This window comes from Athene cunicularia (genome assembly GCF_003259725.1).
Source record: "Athene cunicularia isolate RWA chromosome 3 unlocalized genomic scaffold, athCun1 chr3_part1, whole genome shotgun sequence".
Lineage (NCBI taxonomy): Eukaryota > Metazoa > Chordata > Aves > Strigiformes > Strigidae > Athene > Athene cunicularia.
In genome coordinates, this window is record NW_020799097.1 from 111,439,600 (window position 1) to 111,463,821 (window position 24,222).

Sequence of the window (24,222 nt, forward strand, 5' to 3'; positions counted from 1 at the left end):
GGGGGGGGGGGGGGGGGGAAGAAATGAGGGACGGATCACTTAATGATAATAACTGACGTTTCTTGCAATTTAGCTGGCTGCAGAATTATGATCCTCGGAACCCTCCTTTGCAAGGTGAGACTAAAGACATCTGCCTGTGAGCCGTAGCTCAATTAGATGAATCTTGTACTCTGATCAGTGAGTTTTGTCACTGAAGTAAATGTTTCCTGTAGAAACAGGGGTTTTTTTCCTGTTTTCTTGGCTATATTTAAAATTCTCAAGGGGAGTATATTCAAAATGAGGTATTAGTTTTCTAATGCTTAAAGTTAATAGAAATTAATACCTGAGAAAATAATTTCTGTTCATTAATGCAAACCTATGTTATCTGTCCCAGGTGCTGCTGTTCTAAAACCGCTTCAAACTTCGCATGCTGCAAATCAAATGGCTCCTCAAAAAGGTGTTTCAAATCTTAATGACCCAGTGTACGCTTGCAAAATTCAGGTAAATGATTATTAATAAGCAATTTAGACATTGTGGGAAAAATGTGGAGCCCTCACATAAAGTTTAGATTGATGAGCTTGACTGAGTAAGAAAGATAAAATATTCTGTGTATCTGCTGTATATCAAAAATGTGATGCTTACAATATAAAAACATCAGTAACATCTTCATAGAAATATCTCAATTAGGAAGTATCGGGACCGTTTTTAGTCACTCAACACATTTCCAGAATCACAGAGAGAGTGTGATCCATCCACCTGGTTAGCATTCTTTGGAAGAATAAGAAGATCAATAGATTCTGTGCCACTCAATGCTTTTTAGAAATTGCCTACACTGCATTTTGATGAAATTCAAGTTACTTGTTAAATACTCTCTCTAAGAATGTATAGAAGATAATGCCAGAGGCAGAAGAAAAATTTCCAGGCTGGCCCTCAGTGGGATGGTAGTTTTTTACAGAAGTCACTCTGTTGAAACAGGCAATAACTAGATGACTGTCACAGTTCATTAGCCCCCATGTAGGTTGCCAGGTCAGGCTTTAGCAAGTCCCAGCTGAGGTTTTTCTCATACTGCATGGAGATCTTAAGTTAACTTCACAGTCCAAATCCCATCACCCTGTAATTATCTTCTTTCACCTCCTTCCTCACAATAAAGCAACCAAAAAAAGAAAACATATTTCTTGTAATGCAGATAAGTACCGGAATGCAGCACTCTCAGTCTTTTGAGGTTTGACAAAGCTAGTAACAATTCATCACAGTCTGATCCAGTCAAAGGTGAACGGAGGGCGACGTTAAAGACTGTAAGACTTCAAGTGGGAAACTGATGTAACCTTTCTCAACTTGGTCCTGTTTTCTGAAGTGCTCATGGCTCTTCAGGCAATACCAAACTGGCAGATATGGAAAGATTTCTTGGGTGATGGAACAGAGCTTAAAACTGACTGTGTCTGCTGCCTCTTCTGTAGCACTGAGGTTGGATAGCTTGTCAAAGAAAGAAACTGGATGTGGCCACCCAATCTATTCTTAACAAACCCAAGTGATCTATAACTTAACATTCCTGTTTTTTAAAATAGAAACTATCTGGTTGACTAGTTCTTTGTCCTTCTGGACTGCAATTTCCAGAACTACATCTGTCTCAGTTCTCTGGGATCTCTCTCATCTTCCAAAAGTGCTCAGAGATTACAGCAAACAGGATGATTCTTCGGGATGAACTTCTTCAGGCTCTGATGACTTGTAGAGCTCTCTTTCCATTCTAGTGGTCTGAAATGTCATCTCTTCAATCAAAATTAAATATTAGGGGCTTCCCAGTTGCTGTTCTTGTCAAAATGAGTGGTTAACTATAATATTGGAATTTTTTTATTTCTTCTGCCCTGCTTTAGGATCCTGATTCTGCTGGTATTCAATCCTGCTCTTCTGGTAGAAGAGAAGAAGTGTAAGTGTCTGGGTTTTTTTAAAGTCACACTGTGGGAGAATTAACATAATCCCAGAATAAATCAAATAAACTTGAATAGAGCTTTCTTTTGTTTTTCCTCACAGAAAGTATGTTACATACGTCTCCAAATCTGAAGTTCATCCTAAGTCGTCATCTACTGTTGTTGAATGTGAGCAGATTGCAATGTATGATAAAAATCTGCTCGTATGTGAAGACTCTGAACTTTCATTTGAGGAGCTCAGAGCCAAGAGATACTTCAAGAAATATGAGCGCCTCCGAAGACAGCAAGAATGGGGTATTCTTCTCTTTCTCTCTAGCTATTTCAGAAACATTCTCATATTCTTGAAAAACTAGTACTTGGCTGTGTTCATTTATTTAACCTCTCTACTGAAGCATGAAAACTTTCTCAAAGTCCAAGTTAGCATCCTTGTACAGAAACGGGGTGGGGTGAGCTTGGAAACATTGGGTAACATGCCAAACGACTGACATCACTATTTACTGTTTAAGCTCATCCCTTGGGTTTGTCCTTTCAAACCTAGATTTTTATAGACAGTGGTGTTTCTTCTGAGGAAACAGGAGGAAAGTGTGAGCAGCTCTTGACAGCACTAGTTACTGTGATGTGAGCTCTAGCTGCGACGCTCTGCCACCTGTAATTCAAGTTTGAGAGTATCTTGGGGTCCTATCAGTAGGCTATAATCAGAGAGCGCAGAGCATGCTTTGAACAGTTGTATGGTTATGTATGATGCCACACTTTCTCCTTGACACAAGTCAGTCAAAAGCATCCTGCAGTGAAGAGTTGACACTCTCTTCACTTGGCCTTCTTTGGCCAATGTAGGTGTGGTATGCCCCTTGTATTAGTCAGCAACGTTGTGCTTGTAGCTGGGATGGTCTCAAGGCATAGAAAAGGCAAAATTTGTAATTCGAGGTAATACCTTTGCTGAATTGATGACATTTTGGAGAAAAAGTAGGTGGTCTTTCAAATAGACAAGTCTTGGAGAAGCAAAACCACTGAGTGCAAATAGAGCAGCTGCTCAGAAGTGAGTTAGTTGTGTATCTGACCGTTTATAGGAAGGGAGAAGAAAAGTTGCTGGGGAATGTTGCTGGACAAAAGAACTAATTATCTCATTTGGTAAAGGAAGAAATGGATAAATTGTAGTCAGGGGAAAAGAGAGAGGTTCGGTAGGAGGGGTGATGCTAATGCATTTTTAAAAAAAGTGGTTGAGCCTGGCACCATGGTCACAGCAGATGAGAGGTAGGCTAGCCCATGAACTAACTGCTAAAAGCCTTAAAGCTGCTGCTGGTTGCTAGGCCAGCACTGAGATAGTGTGTGTAGCCCTCCCCTGAGGGATGAGGACTGAGAGGTTAGGCACAGTGGGTCATGTGGGAAGTATCTGCTCTCCCAAACTTATACCTCTAGATCTGAGTGTTGTCCTGCAGTTGCACAGACTATATATATATATATATATATATATATATATATATATATATATACACATTTTAAATTCAAGGAGCTTGTAATGTCTGTGTTGAGAAACTCATTTGGATTCTGATTAAATGTCTCAATATCATTGTTTAATCCTTAGAAGAAGAAGAGAGAGATTCCATAAGGAAAAAAGAGTCAGCTGTCCTTGAACTGCAAGCCCTTCAGCAGAAGCTGGAACAGCTCACCAAAAGCCTGGAGGAAACTAGACTGGAACCAGCATCTACAACATCAGCTGAACCAAATAAGACAGTGGTATGTTATGTACTGTGATCAACAGGAACAGTCTTATGTTAACATGAACTTAAAAAATTTAACCATGCTTTAGACAGTAACCAGAGTAGGTCGCTAACCAAATCTGGAAGTTCAGGCTGCCATACTTGACTAGTATAGACACCTGGCATAACTTTAAGTACTTGATGACATATATTTTAATTGTTAAATCCTAAAGTTCATTTTTGCTTCTCTGCAGTTTAGGTTTAGTTGCATATGAAAGTTCTCTTATGCATGAAAAACTGTTGTAGTTATGCAGAAATAAAAGGGAAAATGGCAATGGCTATACTTGGGGGGGGGTATGTTTGAGTGTAAAAGAGCATTTCTCATCTCTAAAGGTGCATCCACATGTGACACCCAGTGCAGCTCTACAGCAGAACCAGATGGCATCTTGTCAAAACTCAGATCTGCAAAACACCCAAAGTCTGGTGCCAGACCAGCCTCAATCAAGTACCTTATCTGCTGCTGCTCTTACACTGCAGTCAGTGAAACCCCCTGGCTGCCAGAAGATATCAACCTCCCTTTGGGAAGCACCTTATGAGAAGGGTGTGGTCAAAACTCAGCTAGAGCTTGGAGAACTCCAGAACAGTTTGTTACACCCTCCATTCAATAATGTTTCAGCTCAGGAACAGCCACATCCTGACTCAGCTCTTAACTGGAGTGCTGGAGAACAGTATGTATAAACAGGCTAATTCTTGCTCTGCAAATTGTTCAGTGGTCACTTCTGCTGAGAATTAACTTTAAAAAAAGGCTCTTCCTCTTATGAAAGAAAAAGTAATCTGAAGTAGCCAGTGGCAACCAATATTTAAACATAGATCAAACTTACAGTCCTTATTTCAGTTTTTAATGCCTTTAACCCTGTCTTTCAGTTGTAATAACTAAGAGGAAATTCAGTGTGTAACTTAAGTAATTGAGCTTTGCTGTCCCTGGCATGCCTGAAATAAACAACAGGATATGCTTAGTCCACGCAGATCCCATATGTTACATCTTGGCCAAAAAGGTCTCCAGAGAAGGAAAAAAAGTGCGTATTAATCTTCTCCCTCTTGCTTGTGTAACTTAGCTAATACAGAAAACAAAATTGGGGGTCAGAGGGAGAAACCTAGGTCAGCAAAGCAAGCATGGCTAAGCTTGGCCAACAAGAGGAAATGGGACCAGTTGTCATTCACTCATGGAGTTACTTGGAGGCAAGCTGTATCCAATGCTGTATTTCATGCCTGCATTTTAACCTTTTTAAACAAGTCTGCTGCCTTTTGGTTTTATACCTATTGGCAACTGTATGAGAAACTTCCTGGGGAGCAGTCTGTAATAATATTCTAAAGGATCTCTCACTTGCTTCCTTTGTGTGACTAAAAGGAGTCATTCATGAGGGGAAAAAAAAAAAATATGCTCCATAGTTGCTGTCTGTCTGGGATGTTTCCTTTGTTCTAGACTGGGAAAGGCCTCCTTACTGCTTAGAGTGCAGTACTGCTAAGTCCTGAACTGAAGCTGGAATTTAAATAACAGCTTTTACTTCAAGCTAACTTCTTAATCTTTCCTTTGAAGGCACCCTAACAAGAGATCCACTAGACTAACTACTTCTGTGGACGTGAAAGAAGGTAATGATCCCAGTTTTTCTAGAGACTGGCGCTACTGGTATGACTGTTACTGCTGGGTATCAATAGGATGTGGCTACTAATTCAAACCCTAGCTAAGCTTTTTGACTTTAGCTCCATCCCTGCATGCTTGGTCACTGTCTGTATATTCCCTTCCATGGAGCCAGTCCCTGTTTCCACCTTCAGTGCAATTCATTTTTGTTTGAGCTCGGTCAGAAATTCGCAGTCTGTCCTTGCTGCCTTCCTATCTGCTTGACTTTTTGTCAGAACGGATCATTCCTGGGAATTGAAGATGGAGTCCTCAGAGGCCACCCAGCTGTTCAAGGTCCCTCTTGCATTTCAGGGCAGTCTCCCTCAGGAATCTGCCAAGCAGATCTCTGAACAGGCCAAAATATCTCCCAAAAATTCTGGGCTCTTATTCTGCTACTCACCTTGTTTACTTCTCTTACTAACATTTTGCTAGCTACTGAAATGTTAATAAACAATCCCAGGCTACTTCAGAAATTATCTTGCTGTTCTCTTTTCTAGCATCTAGAGTTGGAAATTCTTCCTTTGCTTCTGGAAACGCTTCTCAAGCTACCCCAAACACGTCACTGGGAGGAGCAACACAGGCAACACCATTCAAAGTGCAACCTTCGCCTACAGTTCATACGAAGGAAGCATTGGGTAAGCGTCTGGAATAACATGCTGGTTCCACTGGAGTCAATGTGATCTCACCCAGTAATTTTAGTGGAGCTGAATATACAAGGAGGCTATCTACTGATGGGCACATGCACCATTCAATCAAAGAGGAAAATAAATTGGTACTTTTTTTTTTGCAATTGTCTGGATGACCCAAAGCTTTTGACCAGAAATAGGTGTTTTAATAACATCCCAGCAGCTACATCCTGTAAACTGTTAGTCACTGGTGATACACCTGCCAGGCATTGTTGGGCAGCATGTTCTCAGAGTCGCTCTTGCCAGTACTGTCGGAGACTCCTGTTTCTGAGATGAAGACCTATGACAGATGAATGTGGATGACTGTTAGGAAGATAATAAATCAACTGATGTTGAGCTTCCCCCAAAGCTGAGACGAGGGCAACTTATGCAAAAGGCTTTGGTTATTTAACGCCAATTCTAAACATTGCGTTTCCAAAATCCTAAAAGGGAAATTGTAATTGTATTTCTGATGTCAGATGTGGAGTAGTAATATCCTGATGCTATATTACTCTCTTACTCTTCTGCCATGTTCTTCTGGTTTTGATAGTTAAGCCCATTAACAACTAACGTGTAGCAAACTGCTGCAGCTGAATATATACCTATAAAAAGAAAAAAAAAAAAGCTTGTGATATTCATTAGTTTTCCAAATATCTCAGAGGTTAAAGGAGAATTTGCTCCTTTAGGAGAACTTGAAATCTCATCTTGAAGAGGAAAAAAATTTAAAAGGCCATGCTGCCAACAAGTATGTGTTGGCCAAGTCAGATCTCCCTGTGTTTGTTCTGGAGTGTTCAAATGCAATGTGAAGGAGTAATTGGTTATTGGTATTTGATAAATAAAAATTTAATTTGATACACAATGAAATATCATTTCTTTTACTGGGGGTGATATTCTTGTGGTTTTAATTTCTTTTAGGATTTCTCATGGATATGTTTCAAACGCCCATCTTGCCTGAGCCATCTACTCTTGAGGAAAGCGAGGAGCAATTTGAAGTCTTTTGCAGAAAAAGTGGTAAGTACTAATTTTTCCGTCCATGATATTTCACTCCTTTATTTCCTGTTTACCCCTTCCACCAGTGCTCATAATGCTGAGGTAAGTAGTTGTTTGATTAGGTGTGAAGAAGCCACTTCTTTCCTGATAATTAATTTAATTTACTGACAGGCTTTTGATGCACATTTGAGAACAGCAGAAGCACTTCACTGTTAGCAGGCTTATTAATGTATGTGTTAAATATGTTGCTTCTCTGTAGAGACTTCTTTGGTATTTAAACCCTAACTTTGAAAAGGGTGCTGCTGGTACATATGAGCAAAGCTTTTTTTCTAAAATATTTTGCAGGCTGGGTGTGAGTATCTGAACTGCCAGCTTATTGCAAGTTAAAATTGTCTGAAAACCAGGCAGTAGCAGTGGCTTACAACAGCAGGCACAGGGATTTTTCACAACTGGACAGAGGCAACCAATAAGGCTTCTGTATTCCTGGCCAGTTTTGAGATGGAAAAATCTTCTCCATTTCCCAGAGCTTACAGGAAATTTGATTTGAGTGGCAGTTCTGAGAATGCTCCTGGTCTAGCTGGATGCAACCATGAACATCATTTCTGGTTAGGTGTGAAAATTTTATAATCTTCATTGAGTGAAGATGATATTGGTTATCTTTTCTTTTTAAGAGCCTGATGGAAGCCTGAAAACTAATGTTCTTGCTCCTGTCATGCCTGCATTTTCTATCTTTGAAGATGAGAATGAAAAAGAGAACAGCAGGTAAGGAGGAAAAAAGTAACAGCTGAGTTCATTTTATTAAGAATTAAATATAGGATTGATTCTATTCCATGTAATTTTGCTGTGACTTTATTTGCAGTATCATGATTGGCTTGAATACAATCACCAGCAGCTGTGTGGAAGTGGCATGAGAAAGCTGTAGTTGCTTCTCTGTGGAGTTGCGCAACTTTCCTGTTTGGACAGTGTGCTTGAGATGCTTAATTTTCTGGATAAGTGTGGATAGCTAATTCTTTGAGTTACTGCAACTTCTCTAAGTATCTGCAAATAGAATTCTTTAAACAAATTTTAAAAATAAAAATTCAAACCAAGTCGTCTTTGTTAAGATCAGTCTGCCTGGGAAAGTTCTTGGGGAAAAGCTATTCTAAGCTATCTGTTTTGTCAGGATCCCACAGCGTAAAAACAAGCCAGAAGAGCTCAGACCTATTGGAGAACGTCCCTTGGCTGACTGTACAGCAGGCACAGAAGTAAGTGTTTGATCTCGTTGCATGAATCAGCCTTGAAAATAGGTTACATCTTTATAGGGGATATTGGAGGTAGTTGTATTTACCTTTATTCTATCCCAGTCCTTCAATATTTTTATGAATGATACCTAGCTGAAGTCTAGATACTCTTTCCCATTTCCTGACAACGGGATGAACTTTTTCAGCTGTTAGTTTTCACAGAACTTCTAGGAGCTTGATAGTGGAGACTTCTAGAACAAATCTGGCTGCAGTTTATGGATGGATTTGGCATCTGTTTGAGGGAGGAAGCACAGGCAGCAAGCAACACTTCACGTTCCAATAACTAACAGTTCCAACTGCCTAACAGTTTTCATAGCCAAGGAGATGCATAAATCTTCAGGCTGCTTAGATAATAAGTGATCACTAAGTACTGAGATGAGCTTTTTCAGACTTCTGCTGTCTAGCATTTTGCTGTGATACTGTTTATTGCCAGCATTCAGGTCTGATACAAAACTATGTAAACCTGTTATTTAGGTTATATTGCCATTCCTTTCTTTTTCTAATACTGTAAGTTGGTACATGCACACTCAATTGAAACTGACTGCAGAGGCTGCTGGTAGGTTACACTGCAGCTCTGGTAGGATAGTTTTGATAGCTTACTTTTAAATCTTTATGGTTTTTTTCTGTTTAGGAAGAAACAGGGACACTGGAGTTGTTGAGGGATGATTATACGGTGTGGAATGTACCCAGCAGTAGTAAAACGTTAGCTCCTAGTCCAAACAACACAAGAGACTTTGCACGAGCTGCCCAGCTTGTATCAACACCGTTTAACTACCTGTCGGCACATTTGCGACAAGCTTTGGAGGACAAAGGTAAAATAACTACTTCAGGTTGAGAGCATCTAATCTAGTACTGCATAACTCCATTTCTGTGCCCTGGTTACCTTGCAGACCTTGCCAAATACCACATAGGTATGGCTCCCACTGCTGCTACTTCTGAGGACACGTTCCTTGCAGATGAGCAGCTGGGAGCATGGGCTGGCCCAGCACAGAAGCTTTCCAAGAATTTTTACTTGGAGGAATAAGAGAAGGTAGAAAGGAACAAGAGAGGCTTTGACTGTGCTGTTGAACTGCTGTTCTGAACTGTTCCAAGGGGCTGTAAATAGTAAAAAAAATTGACTGAATCCCAGGACTTTCTTCTTCTGGGGGCACATTTATGCTTGTCTGCCCCTGTTTAGTCTTGCAATAGAGTCCCTAAAGAAATTGAGCTATTATCTTTATTCATATATTTTAAAATAGGCTTATTCAGTTCTAGCTTTTTGTGATACCTTATCAGCTTTCACAGCTGCAGTGTGTCTTAACCTTGTCTGGGTAAGAATCATAGACTGGTTTGGGTTGAAAGGGACGTTAAAAATTATAGAGTTCCAACCACCCTGCCACGGGCCGGGGACACCTTTCACTAGATCACATTGCTCAAAGCCTCATCCAGCCTGGCCTTCAACACTTCCAGGAAATAGAAGAATACTCTAAATGTGCTTGCCTTTGGGGAAAATTAACGTTTGCTATTGTTGCTACTCCCTTTGTTCAGCCTGTGGGGATGACTTGCCACAAATGGATTTGGATTTTTCTGAAGAACTGCACAAGCCTACACAAACTAAGAAGCTAAGGTATGTCATGACTTGCTGAGATTCTTAAGGCTTGGCAGGTCTGCTATGCTGTTCTTGACTCAAGTTTTCCAAGTAATATGGATTTGTGTCTGACTGCTTTGTAGAGTTACATGAACCTGGGTGTGGTGGTAATGCCTCTAAAAGCGCTCCTGTGACTTTTCTGACACATTTAAATTAAGAGTTAATTGACAAAAAAATTGTAATGGCTGTGTGTAGAGAACTACTGCTTTCTTTTCAATATTGGCTGAACTTGTTGGCCAATGAACTTGAAAGTTATTAGACAATGGATAGCCTGATATGACTAAATCTTATTTTCTTAAGAAATGTCCATGTTATTAATCTTAATGTTGGCTATGATCAAGGTCACAAGCATGGACATTTGACACATTTTTGCTTGCTGAAGATACAAAAATACTATGGCAGTACTGTCTAATATTTTGCTTTAAATACATAGCCCTGCTTCTGAACACATTGCAAAAGAAGGAGAACTACAAGGAAATGGAATTCAAGGAATTGCTACAGCTGCTTCTCAAAGATTACATGAGCAGACTGCCGTGAGCAAAACTGAATATTCCTTGTCTGTTGGGGCGGACAAAATTTCCCACAAAAAGCTGTCTGGAGCTGGGCACGACAGGACAGCCCAGAGCATTAGAGCTGCAGGTACAGAGCATTGCCTACAGTTTTATTCCATCAAGTCTGAGACCGAAGAAGTGTCATGTTCTTCCAGCAGTGCATTGTTCCAACGTGAAGATGGTCACTGCAGTGAGCAAACTGTCCCACAGCTCCTTGCAAGGTCACTGCATATGTACAAGTGAAATAAGGAAGGACAAGTGTGGGAGTAGTTACTTGTATTATGTGATGCCAAGATATTCTGAAATACAGGAGTACATGGGAGTGCCTAAGGGTTCTTTGCTAGTTCTGAGGCTCAAATACTTCAGAAACCTCTGTCTTTCTGGGTGACTTTGGCAGGAAAGACAGAGGTATAAAAGCTGGATTGTCAAAATAGAGCAATACTTATCCCTCTTTGATTTTTGTGAGGTTTTTTGCTAAATCAGTGATACTCATTCAAGTGTAAGCTTGTATTACCTCTTTGAAGTGACACTTTTCTTATAGCTTAAGTGTTTTTCTTCTTTCCATGAAGTCCTTGTTGAGAACCCTTGGAATAAGGAATTGATTTGCAAATTCTTATCAGAGCTTCCTAAACCACTCCACACCTATGCCAACTACTTTGAATGGAAATCTGCTCTTCCGTTCATCAAACTGAAGGCTGAACTCTCACTTGGTAAGAGCTACTTCAAACATTTCATGTTAAAGCATATCTTGAAGTTTTTCTGGGAACCTCTGAACTATTTTTCTATTTTGGTTTATTTGAGTGTATATCCAGATATCTTCCAGATTATCTAAACCTCAGATGTGAAATTAGACCTGGGGTTTTTTGTTTGTCTTTTGTAGCTTAAGCATTTTTGATTAGGGAATTTTCCTAGTTTTCCTTTGCTCATAATCTGTGACACAACTGACAAACTTTTTATAGAACAGCAGCAGTCCTGTGTCAACAAAATCTGCACAACAGTAATTGCAACATACTTGTATGACTTAAACATTAGTGTTTACTTTTTAAGGAATGCACTTTAGAATTTGATTACTTCCAGAGAGTCAGACTATAATAGAAACACTGATTTTTAGTATGTGGCACTTCACAGCGCTCTTGTTCTCAAGAGTGAGTACAGGCTCATTCCATGGAAAGGCTGGCTAGCAAGAAGAGACTTGTAGAGAAAGGCTAGCACGAGGGCTAAAGCAATAACTTATATAGGATTGTGGTCTTGTGCTTTGTGTGTGTGTGTTTTGTTTTTTTTTTTCTCTGAGTAGCGATGTCTGTTCTGTGAAGTTTGCAAGCAGAACTTAATGTTAATCTCTTAAAAGGTTCCAGTTCATTCCACGTGGACTGCTTGGTTGGAGAGGGAGCTTTTGCCCAAGTGTATCAAGCTTCTGTTCTGGATGCAAGTAACCCTAGAAACAATCAGAAAGTAACATTCAAGGTAAGTAGCGTTGATTCAGAATAGCTCTGCTGGAAAATTCTGGAGTCTTGTAGTAAAGTCACGTACCCTGGGTGGATTCTGCTGAGTTTTCTTATTTATAAATATGAAGAGAAGCATATTGGTCTATCCTTATGCCTTGGTCAGATTTAGTTTTGTGACGTCTGATTGATTCTACATAGGAAGTTATTTATCCTCTTGATTTGTCTCTTCATCTTTTCTTTTATAAAGCAGTCACAAGTATCCTAAAGAGTAAGAATTACAGCCAGGCTGCCTGCCTTGGCTGAACAAAGGCAGCTACTTGTGCAAGTGCTCTTAGTCCACAGCAAATGAAAACATACATGGATCGATAATAAAATCAGAGCCACTCTGTTCCTGATACATGCCCACTAGCTTTCCACAAGCACTTTTGCACTTTGTGCAGCCAGCCTGTTTGTTGACAGCTGGCTATTATGTAGACTTTGCTGGGCGGTACCTTTTTGGAGCAGTTTTATTAATAAACGCACTTGTCTTGACAGCGATTGTAGACTGAGCAGCTCCCTCTGCTCTGCCCTCTCTTCCAAGCTGCTTCAGTGCAGGAATGACCAACAGATGATTACATGTGTTTACATCAGACCTTCTGCCAAAAGGAAGGTCTGTGCAACTGCAAGGTCAGCTCAGCCCAAGAGGGTTGTATGAAGTCGTGCACCCCTGCATCTGCTGCTGCCTGAGAGAGCACGGGGACAGTTACTACAGTCTGGCAGAAACGTGGTTATGTGGTTATGTTGACACACACACACACACCCCTTTAGCCACTCCAGATCTACCTTTGTAATCTTTCTGCAGATCTCCTCTACAACATGTAATCTTTCAGCAAAAATCTTTTTAGCGTAACACATTAACTAAATGCTTTCTAGTATGTAAAGGTGACTTAAGTTTGAAAAACTTTGAAGCATCAGGTGTTCAACATAGCAGGGGAAGTATTAAGGGAAGGAATTGGAAGGGTTTTCCTGTTTTGACTTCAAAAGCCTTCTCTCTTACACAAAATGTCTGTTGCCAGCAGAAACATCAATGTTGCAGAAAGACTGACATTTGAAATAACACAAAGGAATGCGTAAGCCAGTGAGGAATTGTGGTGTGTAATTGAAGTCTTGATTCAAGAGGATTAATCATTAAGTGTATCGACCTGAGGTTAATTACTGTAGATAAAAGTATTTTGATCAGAAGGAAAAATGCCAAGTCTGCTGTTAAAAAAAAAAAAAAAAAAAAAAAAAAAAAACAAAAAAAAACACTAACATAAGAACAACTTCTGCTTTTAATGCTAATAGATTTTCAACTTTTTGGTTACAGGTCCAGAAGCCTGCCAATCCTTGGGAGTTCTACATAGCAACACAACTGGTAGAAAGGCTCAATCCAAGTATACAGCATCTCTATATCCACTTTTATTCTGCTCATTTCTTTCAAAATGGAAGCATTTTGGTTGGTGAGCTGTACAACTATGGAACATTGTTGGTAAGTGTGATCAGCTTGTGCTCTGGAACAACTGTATTCTTTTTGGAGTGCTATTACATCACAATATTCAGATGTCTCCTCTACTCTCAACTTTATGGGCTTTATGTTCATTGTGAACATATTCTGTGTTTATCAATATGGACCTGTAATCCCTGTCAAGTTGCTTCTGTGTAGATGATGGCTCTTTGCTATCTTTTTGTTTACAGAATGCCATAAATATTTACAAAAAACTTCCTGAAAAAGTGATGCCACAGGCACTTGCAATCTACTTTGCTGTAAAAATTCTTTATATGGTGGAAGAGCTCCACAGCTGCAAAATCATTCATGGTGACATTAAGCCTGACAATTTCATACTTGGAGAAAGGCAAGTCTTTCCCTTTGCTACTTGAGATGCCAGCATGTCATGATATCATAGCCTTGATACTTACATGACCACTTCTTGTTGTCACGGTTGAAGGTTTCTGGACAATGATACATGTGACATAGACAGTCTCTCTCATGGCTTGACGCTCATTGACTTGGGCCAGAGTATAGACATGAAACTCTTCCCTGAAGGAACAGCATTTACTGCAAAGTGTGAAACATCTGGATTTCAGTGTATTGAAATGCTGACACAGAAACCATGGAACTACCAGGTACAAGATTGCATAGAGACCTGAATGCTCGGAGCTTGCTGCATGCATCTGATGTAAATAAATAGAGCAGTGAAATATTAGACTTTGGCACTAGAGTTGTAGCTTCAGCTTGTTGCTTTAAAAACGCAGTCCTGAACCCTCTTACAGAGCTTGCCCTGTTGGCTCCGCAGAGTGTTTTTCAGCTAATTTTTAGTGGTCTCAATACATTTTTAATATGAAACTTGTTTATACTTTGTTTAGACAGACTACTTTGGCATTGCAGCAACGGTATACTGCATGCTTTTTGGTACCTACATGCAAGTGAAGAATGATAACGGTATCTGGAAGCCTGAAGGAGCCTTTAGAAGGTTGGTGTCAAAAATCTTTTCAAAACCTTCCCTTGTCTAGAAAGATGCATCATTAGTATCAGGTTTGCTTGAAGTTAGTTTCTGTACAGCCTTCAGTATTGTGTATGCACTTCTTGATGCCCTGGAAACTGAGTTCAGTGCATGGGAACTGCTTTGTAGAACTCACCAACTTAAGCCCAGGAAGCGTTTCAGCAGCGCATGTAGCAAATTGCTTGGCATCCTCAGCTACTTGCTGCGTGGAAGGAGGAAACAACTAATGAGGAAAAATCCCACTGGTTCGCTAAGCAGCATGCCCCAACGGAAGCTGTGTTGTGTTATCTAAAGTTGCTCCAGCCACTAACTTGGGAGGGAGGGAGTTAAACATGGGAAACAGTATTTTAACAGCTTGAATTTACAATTTCTTCTGAGGCATTTTTGTTCCTTTGCAGGCTTGCCAATGCTGACCTGTGGAAAGAGTTCTTTGAGAGCATGCTAAACATCCCAAACTGCCACAGCCTGCCTTCTCTAGGAGGTATGCGCAAAAGGCTGAAGGACTTATTTTGCAAATCATATGCAAAGGAAATAAAGTTCCTTCGGAACAGACTTGTTGTGCTGCTCATAGAACATAAACGGTCACGAAAATAAGCATTTTGTTTGTGCAGTTACTGAGGCTGGCATTTATTAATGTGAAATCTTTTTGTAATAATTTTCTTTTAAAAATAAATATTCTTGGGTTTAACTTCAGGAATGCTAAATTGCATCTTTCTATGCTTTTGTGAAAAGATGACAGTAAAATTACTTGTTAATTTAGCTTCTCCAGTTTGGGAGGCATGGGCACGCTGGAGACTGTAGACAGTTGTTATAATGTTGTGTATTTCTAAGGAGAAAAAAAAACTGTTAGAAAGTATTGTACAGACAGTCATTCCTTTCAACCTCCCCTGGCATTTTTGAAAAAGACCATCGAATGATTCACGTTAAAGGGACCTTCATGTAACTGAGGTGTTGAGGATTCATTTTCCCAATGTGAAAAACGGTGAACAGAGCCTCTGGGGAGGAGCGAAGTGTTGGAAGCAGGAATGGAATTCCAGACTGAGAACCCTGATGTTGTGGAAGACTCCCGCATCTCTTGAAGAGAAGTGAAGAAGTGCTTGGATGTGAATAGTACATGTGTCATGTGGGCTACAGGAGTGTGAACTCGTGTATCTTTCTACACCCGATTGTGGGGAAAACCCATGGTCAGTAGGTGTAAGGAGGACAGGTTTTCTGTAGGCCTTTCCCAAAAAAGCCACTGCAGATAATGAATGGAAGGAAACGCTGCTCTGAGACAGTGATGTGATCAATGTGCGGATGAGCAACAGCACTCAGAGTGCTGCTATTGCAGTTCTTTGGGGTCTGGGACTCCTACATTCACAGCCCTCCTGCTCACCCCTTTCTCTCAGGAGCTTGAGGTTTTCAGATTAGATTTAGATTAGATAGGACTAAAGTCACACTTGCCACTTGTGTTACATTCACTTCTGACCATCCACAACACAATTATTGGAGACAAGGGGAAAAGCACGAGGCAAATATCTCCTGACTGGAATTGAACCATTTGCCTTTTGCTTGTTTTGTTTTCCCTTACTGCACCAAAATATTGTGAAAATACTGTGGGCAAATGCAAGGAAAGTGTTCCTTTAAAATTGCCCCCTATTCCTTTTTATCTGTGTTAACTTTTCTTAATTACAGAGGCCATACACCAACACGCTGAATCGTTGCTGCGTTTGCATGAGGTTGGCTTGACATTATAGCTATTTTGTCAAATGTTAAACATCAGAATAACTCTAATTACCTGAATTACAAACTCCAAAATCTAGCAGGTGCCTTGAACACACCAGTTCTGTGGCGGCATCCGTGCTGGGCTGTCTTCCTTGGCTTGGGAGCCAAGGTGGTGCTCTGCATTGGTGCCTTACAAACAGTGAATAACGGATGGTTGGTGACACGGCACGCTGTTGAGGAGCCAGGATTGCCGACACAGTCACAGCACTGAGATACTTCCCTCACTGAGGACCTTCCCATCCGTGGGTGAAATGGTGAGCTGTAACCAGGAGTTAATGGACCCGAGGTGATTTGTGAAGAAATGTACGCGGGGAGACGAGAACCAGCAACACTGCACAGGGAAATCAGTGTTCAACGTGTGTCTGGCACGCAAAAATGGGGCATTTAGACTTTGTCAGCTTGGCTTTGCTGCCAGCAACTCCTCACTCAAACTGCATACGAGTAACGTGTGGACTTAATCTCCAGAGGAGCTGGAGAGCGCTGGTGTGGCAGCACTCTTCAGAGGGGCTCACAGCTGTGTTCAGGTAGTGCCCTGCTTTATAATCCTCTGAAAGAGATAGCAAAAAGGATGTTTCATCACCAGACGCCTGGGGGGAGGTGAGGGCATTAATTTTATTTGTGCATCTATCCACAGGAGGGAGACAAACAACAGACTTTCATAGATCCCCCTGCCTCACTGTATTTCAGGGGTGTTTTTCCTCTGCCTAGATTGTTCAGCTTGAAAAAGGACCAACAGTCGGGTAGGTGGGGCTAGGCCTGGGATGCTGAGGAAGGACAGGGGATGCTGTCTCACCACAAGCAGGGACCGATGGGTTGGTTTTTACAGGTTTTGCTGTTCTGGCCCAGGGGCCACAGTGAGGACTCACAGGCTGCTCTGTGTACAGAGATACTGGAAACACTTGTTTGGTGGTTTTCATAAGTCCAACCACACAGTAGAAAAGCCTGTGAAGGCAGCAGGAGTGGTGACCCCAGCACCTGTGTCACTTTGGGTGATTCACTATTACACTGTTTATTTATCTGCTCCTCCTGAGTCTCGCATCAGGCTCTTACTCTAATCCCTGTGCTGGCAGCAAACCTGCCCCAGACCATCGATGCCTTCCCATCTAATGCAGTGCTGCATGCCTAGGCTCTACAGCTGCCTGTCTACTTGCCTGCAGTTTCATGAGACCCAGCAGCACTGCTCCTCCCTTGCTTTGGGAAAACCTTTTCCATGTTGCAGCAACATGGGATGTTTCCTTCCTGCAGCTGGGGCTCCTCTGCCTGCCTTTATGGCAAATAACTCTCCAATTACCCTTTAATTTAGCCTGCTTAGCCTCTTGTTAGGCTTTCTGTGACATATGGAAAAGCCTTTGGGTTTGATACGAAGCAGCTGGTTAACAAGTAAGCTGTAGCAATTTGCACCATGAGGCAGATCAGCTGGAGAAACCTCCTTGTAGCTGGTGGAAATATAAACATTCAGTGTTGGGGTTGCTGCTTTTTTCCCCTTCCTCCTTAATTTTCTTATGAGCTAAGATGGAGCCAGCTGTTTTCTGTCTAGGCAAAAATCTCTGCCAGCTTCAAGTTTTTATATACAGTAAATATATATATATATATATATTTAGTTCCTCCTAACATGGAGAGCACTTTTCAGAGTGGCATATAATTCTGTGTTACAAGCACAATGAAGTTTTTACCTGTGTGTTTGCCCCTAATTAATGCTAATTTCTGCCTGCCTCACTTTGGGGTAGTGATTCTTTTTTTTCCGGCAGTGGCTGTGGTACAGGTGTGTCCCTACCAGCTGTGCCATCAGCTGGGTGTGAGCTTCTACAGTTTAAATGTCAGCCCCCCACAAGTGGAGAAGGAGCTCACGTGGGCGTAGGAGTTTCACATTGTTATATATGTAGATAGGTGTTAGCTGTAACTCATCATGCATCCCTCCTCACTTGGCAAGCATCCTATCTGCCTGCAAGCCCTGATCCTGCTCCAACCCTAAGAGCATCCCAGAGAATGCCAGTCATGGAATGCACTGAGTGGGATTTTTGCTTGTAATTGCCTTGATTTTACCATGTTTTGCTATGTGTTGTAGCTGAGCCCCACTGAGAAGTGAAAGTCTGAGATGGGGTAGCTGGTGGGGATGGCTAAAGGGATGCTGCCTGCCCCTGCTGTTAAGGTATCAGGTTCAGGCTGTCCCTGCCCTGTTATTTTCCATTAAATAGCCTTAAAGAGAAGCCCTTGGGCCAGGCATCTGCTCCTGCCATCGCCTCACATGAGCATCCCACAGGAATGCAGAGGGATAAAGGGCAAAACTGTCCCAGGTGAGATGATGGCCGTGGGACAGGTCTATGGAGAGATGGCCTGGGGTGGGGTGAAGGCTCCTATTTTCTAACTGATTTTAAATTGAGTTGCTAAAAAAGATCTTTGAAAAACACACCACCACACAAACCCAAAGCCCCAGCTGGCAACACTGATATTTCCTCCTCGGTGCGCACCGAATCCACACTGATGAAGATCTCTAGGTATCCCCAGAGTCGCCCTTTAGAGATAACTCATCTTGGGGCCTCCACCACCCACACGGAGAGGAGAGATTTCCTGGCGTGTGGGTGGCTCGCTTTTTCTTCTGCAGAAAACCCAAGTTTACTCGCTTTTCACCCTTTGCCATCATGCTCTGCCTTGGTGACGAGCCAGGGCCCCCTGCCAGGGTCTGGGGCTTCTCCTCTCTCAGGTCCTCCATTGCTTGCTGGTGCAACCCATCACCATGTACCCCTGGCTGAGCCCTTGCCGCTGGCAATTTTTCGCTCAACAGAGGCCAAATTTCTTAATCACGACTTTTAAGGCATTAAAAAAAGATAATTTGGGGTTGTTAAAAGTTGCAGACACCTCACTAATTAGATGTATGCTAACAAAGCACCAGTACAGGTGAGGCATTAATGTCACCCAAGGCACTGTCACTCATGCCCATTATGGACAACAACTAACTTCACCCAGCTCGAAATACCCATTAAACCAGGTAACAAATTACCTCAGGCCAGCAGTAAATCAAAGCCATGTGCCTCCCCCACCCTGGGTGCTGCCCTGGCCCAGGGACCTCTTGGGTCACAATGAACTCCGGAAGAGGCGGCTGCTGCCATGGGGCTGTCCCTTGGTCCATCACCATGTCACCATCACCACTGAGGATGGGTGAAGAATAGCGACATCCCGCACAGAGAGGGTTTAGATGTGTCTTTAACAAATATATGTATATTTAAAAAAAAAAAACTTATTGCTTATATTGCTATATGCTTATTGTATATGTGTATATACATATAACCTTTGCAGGTTCATAGTAGCCACTAGAGACACAGAGCAAGCTGATGGAGGAATACCGTCTCTATTTTGCTTGGTTTTTTTAAATTTACTGTGCTCACCTGGGGGGTAGAAGACCCGGGTTTGTTCCCTGCCCAACCCAGGGGATGTGGACCCAAGGCACGGCAAAATGATGCCCCGTCACTCTAACAGAGTCACCCTTTGGGTGGGAGAGGGGTCGAGGTGGGCAGAATTTGGGGCTTTTCAGCTCTAATTACGTCACCTGCAGGTGCCTGAGCCCGGTGGCAGCTCGGTGCACATCCCACAGCTGCTCTCACCACATCTGTGCCCAGCTGCCAGCCCCGGCACAGGCTGCTGTTACCCACATGTGCCACCCACTCGCCCCACCTTGAACGGGCATCCCCGAGCCCCTCCAGCTCTCCCTCCCAAGCCCTGGCCAGGAAAACCTCCTCCTCTCCCTCCTCTCTCTTCTTCCCCAGCCCTCATGCCACCTCGGAGGCACCTCGGGTACTATCTCTGCTCCCGCACTCCCGGGGCTGAAAGCTGGTGGCACTCAGCAGAGCAGAGCACCGCGGTAAAGGTCAGGCTCCAAACCCGGCTCAGATAAAGCCTCGGTATTTAAGGCATGTGGCTTAAACTTGATTTTATCTGCTAGTGCTGAGTGAAATAACATTTATCACAATGAGTTGGAGAAGAAGTTATTTTCTTCTGTTGGTGTGTTGTAGTTAAAAATGGTTTTGGTGAGCAGCTGCTTGGGGCGTGGGGGTGTTTTGGGTGTTTTTCTTTGCGCTACTAGGGGTTTTTCAGCTTGCTGGGGCTGTGCATCTTACGGGGTCCTTCCTCCCCAGCCAGACACCGTCTCCTTTTCTCCATAACTCCGCCCCACACACTTCCTGGTGGCTGTGACAGTCTGCTGGGATAGCACTGAGGGAGGGCTGGGCGTGAGGTGCAGCCACCCAGTACTGGCCATTGCCGGGGGACTGAGATGCTGCAGCAGCACACGATCCCCACCATCCTCATTATTCATCCCTCTCCATCTCACCTCCAATTCTTCCTTTCTAATTTCCATCTGGGAGACAAGAAAGTGCCCTACGGCTGGTGGCATCTCTGCGATGCGGATGCCCATGGGTCCGAGGGGAGCTTTGCTAATTGGCCATTAACGCAGACGAGTGCTGCAGGAGGAGGGCTGAGATGTGGCATCCCTGACCCCGCATCCGTGAGGGACTGGAGGATGGAAGCTGCAGGGACCGAAGCAGCCGTGAGAGGAGGGTTTGCAAACCATCTCTCTCCATCCATGTCCGCTGATGAGTACTGCACCGGACTGACAAAAATTAGATGACCTTTAGGGATGTGGCTTCAGTGCAAATACCTCTTAGATGGTTCACAACAATAGGAATGAGGACAAAGTCGAAACAGATTTGTTCCAGGAGGCTTGGTGCCATGATTCATGGGGCAAAAAGGCGCTTGGAGAAAGAGGGGGTGAAGCCAGCAGCTGTCCCAGCTCTCCAAAAAATTGTGGGCACACACGAGCCCTGAAAGCGCACCAAAATCACCGGCTTAAATTTAGGTGTTTGAAAGGACGGGCTGTTCTTGCACAATGCTTTCCCCATCACCTTTGTGTTCACATGAGCCACCCACACAGAAACCAAAATGATCAAGGAGAAGAAAATAGATGCAGCATCTGCCTCCCGGCCCTGTGCCCCGCAGCAGCCCTCATGCCTCTGCAAGCGACCCCCTCTTGCTCTGCACAGCGCCATGGGCCCCCCGGGGTGTGCTGTGGTCCCAAGCAGAGGGGCAAAGCCTCAGATGGCTCCTGAATCCCAGGGGAAGCACTTAGGATCCCCTGCAGATCCACGATGGCTCTGGGCCATGGGTGCTGCTGCCAAAGGTCCAGGGAAGGAGGCACAAACCAGTTTTCAGTCCTGCTTCTGCCTCACAGACAGGACCCCAGTGTGGCAAGGTGGTGGTGCTGCCAACCCAGCAGGAGGGACTCTCAAGTTTTTCCCTTCTGCTGCTGGTCCCTTCCTTCAGATTTTTCACTAATGAGTTTTCCTAATGAATTTCTCACATTATTTTTTTCTGTGCAAACACTCACAGGCATTTTTCCTTCCCATGCTATTGGAGCAACATGAAGGGGATGGGAAGAGAGCCGCCAGAGCTGGGGTAGCTGCCAGGAGGGTGCCCAGGGATGCTCCGGCAGCAGGCAAGATCCACATGTTGGAGCATCCCAGGCCCTTGCACAGCAGGCTGTTCTGGGGCTGGACAAGGGAATTTCATCCCTGCGACCTCCTGCAATGGATGGTTTACAGCCCCAGTGCAAACTTGTGGGAGCCAGGGCCACCTGGAGAACTGAGAAAAATTAGTGCTCTCCCTAGCTCTCACTGGTGGCAGAGAGGTGCCAGCACCAGCAGACAGAGCGGCACTCGTCACGGAGGGCAAGGTCACCCCAAAAGCTGGGAGCACATTTATTATCTCGGTGCTTGGATGGCAAGGAAGAGGCGTTCAAGCCCTGCCAAGTCCAGCAGGAGTAGAGCCGGTTCCCCGGAGGCTTGCAGCGGGGCCATCCCTTGCAGCCTGACTCGGCACCAGTGGCCTTAGTGGCAGCAGCAGGGCAGGGGAGCCCCAGACTTGGCTGATAAAGGCACACCCTCGTGGTGGCAGCTGGGGGACAAGATGTCCCCAGGCGCCACAGGCTGCTCGCCGAGATCTTGGGCCATCACACCTCGCCTGCTGAAAGCTGGGCTGCTTTGCTGGGGCTCCTCAGGGTTTCACCGAGGCTCGTTTTCATTTCCCTGATAAAATTCCCTCCCTTGCAGTGGAGGAAAGCGAATGGCACCAGCCGCCCTCAGAGTTAGCAAAAGTGTTGGACATCTGTGTTTTTATAAGGGTATTTACTGACTCACGCAAGGGCTGGATGTTGGAGCAGATGCCAGCACTGTCCTCAGGCTCTGTGCACAAGTCAACACTTGCACAGTAGCTGGGGGCGAGGCGTTGAAAGGTGAGGTGTTGGCCAGAGAGAAGAATCCCCCCAGTTTTGGGCTGGGGAAGCACTGGGCACCACTGCCTGCTCACGGGGCTGCCTGCAGCTGGGGTAGGGGGATGCTGGGTGGGCCAGGGGGGCGTCCGTGTGCCACCCCTGCATCTGCTGCATGAGCCGCGCTCAGCCCCAGGGGTGACTGTGCCATGTTCTTCCTCATGTTTATCCTCCAGCTGGTGATGCTGCTGCTGCTCAAAGGATGCACCAGCTCCTGTCCCCATGCCATGCCGGGGTGCCCCGTGGTGCTCCCCCCACACCATCCTGTTCTGCAACTTTACCTGGAGCCTCATTCCCCGACCTGTGGCAGCGTGCTGGAGGAGAGGAAAATAATGGCACCACATGGCCCTGGTCACCTCCCTGTGCTGTCCTCTCCAGAAAACCAGCCCGGGCCGTGTCCTCTACGCTTCGGCTGCAGAGGCACAAGCAGCTCCCAGCTTCGCCCAGGCTTCCCCACCACGGCTCTTGGGTTGGGGGCGGGAGGCTGCACCCCAGGGCTGGCGTGGGGTGTGGTGGGTGTCCCCGGCGGGACGCCCGGCAGCGCTCCCCGGCACGGGCGACGGGGCCAGAGGAAGCTGTGGTTGGCAGCTCCCGGCTGCCAGGGCGCGGGTTTGAGTTAGTCACCACAAAATAATATTGTGATTGTTCATGCAAAACATATCGTAAATGAGGCTGCTGGGTCGGGGTGGTTTGTTGTGTTTTTTTTTTCTCTTTCTTTTTTTTTTTTTCTTCCATGGTAAAATTGGGTGCTGCTGGGTGACAGTGATTGCCAGGGCTGCCGGCTTCCCTCCTGTGCCAGGACACCAGCACCACGTGGGAGCCGGGGTGGCCGCCAGGAACCCACAGCCTCGCACCGAGGTGCGGAGCAAGGGGTGTGCAGCGGGGGGGGTGTGCAGTGCAGGGGTGTGTACTGGGGGTGCAGGGAGCAGGTGTGCAGGGTGGTGCAAGGAGGGTGCTCTGTAAGATGTGTGGGAAGGGGTATGCACAGGGTGGTGCATGTGCAAGGGGCGGTGTACAGGCGTGTGTAATGTGTGTGCGTGCAGGGAAAGCACGGGGATGTAAGGGGTGTGCGCACAGCGCACGGTGCGTGTAAAGTGTGTGCAAGTAGCGTGACGAGTGTGCAACAGGATGTGCATAGGGATGGGTAAGGTGTGTGCGTACACGTGGTGTGTATGTAGGGGTGTGCATGTGTGATGTAAGGGAGTGAGTGTAGAGTGCAAGGGGGGTATGAAAAGTGTGAGTGCACAGGGTCAGGGGAGTAAGTGTGAGCACAGGGTGCAAGTGGGTGTAAGGGTGTGAGTGCAGGGTACAAGGGGGGTGTAAAGTGTGCAAGCGTGGGGTACAAGGGGGGTGTGAGGGTGTGAGTGCCGGGTGCAAGGGGGGTGTAAGGGTGTGAGCATGGGGTACAAGGGGGGTGTAAGCGTGTGAGCGTGGGATACAAGGAGGGTGTAAGGGTGTGAGTGCGCCATGCAAAGGGGAGTGTAAGGGTGTGAGTGAACCATGCAACGGGGATGTAAGGGTGCGAGTGCGAGGTACAAGGGGGGTGTATGTGTGTGAGCACAGGGTGAAAGGGGTGTGTAAGGGTGTGAGTGCAGGGTGCAAAGGGGGTGTAAGGGTGTGAGTGCACCGTGCAAGGGGGGGTGTAAGGGTGCGAGTGTGCCGTGCAAGGGGGGTGTAGGGGTGTGAGCACAGGGTGCAAGGGGTGTATAAGGGTGTGAGTGCAGGGTGCAAGGGGGGTGTAAGGGTGCGAGTGTGGGGTACAAGGGGTGTGTAAGGGTGTGAGTGC

At 44.7% G+C, this 24,222-nt stretch overlaps 1 protein-coding gene across 1 annotated transcript in view; it reads left to right on the top strand.

Annotated features, from left to right (window-relative positions):
- BUB1 (BUB1 mitotic checkpoint serine/threonine kinase) overlaps positions 1–14,983 on the top strand; it is a 15,477-nt gene extending 494 nt beyond the window's left edge. Inside the window, exons 2-21 of the mRNA XM_026844662.1 lie at positions 374–480; positions 1,851–1,903; positions 2,008–2,198; positions 3,487–3,638; positions 3,995–4,329; positions 5,199–5,251; positions 5,777–5,914; positions 6,860–6,955; positions 7,606–7,696; positions 8,097–8,178; positions 8,846–9,026; positions 9,742–9,820; positions 10,275–10,480; positions 10,962–11,102; positions 11,741–11,856; positions 13,183–13,344; positions 13,551–13,708; positions 13,802–13,979; positions 14,220–14,326; positions 14,755–14,983. Coding sequence (XP_026700463.1) covers positions 374–480; positions 1,851–1,903; positions 2,008–2,198; positions 3,487–3,638; positions 3,995–4,329; positions 5,199–5,251; positions 5,777–5,914; positions 6,860–6,955; positions 7,606–7,696; positions 8,097–8,178; positions 8,846–9,026; positions 9,742–9,820; positions 10,275–10,480; positions 10,962–11,102; positions 11,741–11,856; positions 13,183–13,344; positions 13,551–13,708; positions 13,802–13,979; positions 14,220–14,326; positions 14,755–14,950 — 2,822 coding nt within the window. The 3' untranslated portion in view covers positions 14,951–14,983. The remainder of the gene's footprint in view (positions 1–373; positions 481–1,850; positions 1,904–2,007; positions 2,199–3,486; positions 3,639–3,994; positions 4,330–5,198; positions 5,252–5,776; positions 5,915–6,859; positions 6,956–7,605; positions 7,697–8,096; positions 8,179–8,845; positions 9,027–9,741; positions 9,821–10,274; positions 10,481–10,961; positions 11,103–11,740; positions 11,857–13,182; positions 13,345–13,550; positions 13,709–13,801; positions 13,980–14,219; positions 14,327–14,754) is intronic.
- Positions 14,984–24,222: the final 9,239 nt, after the last annotated feature.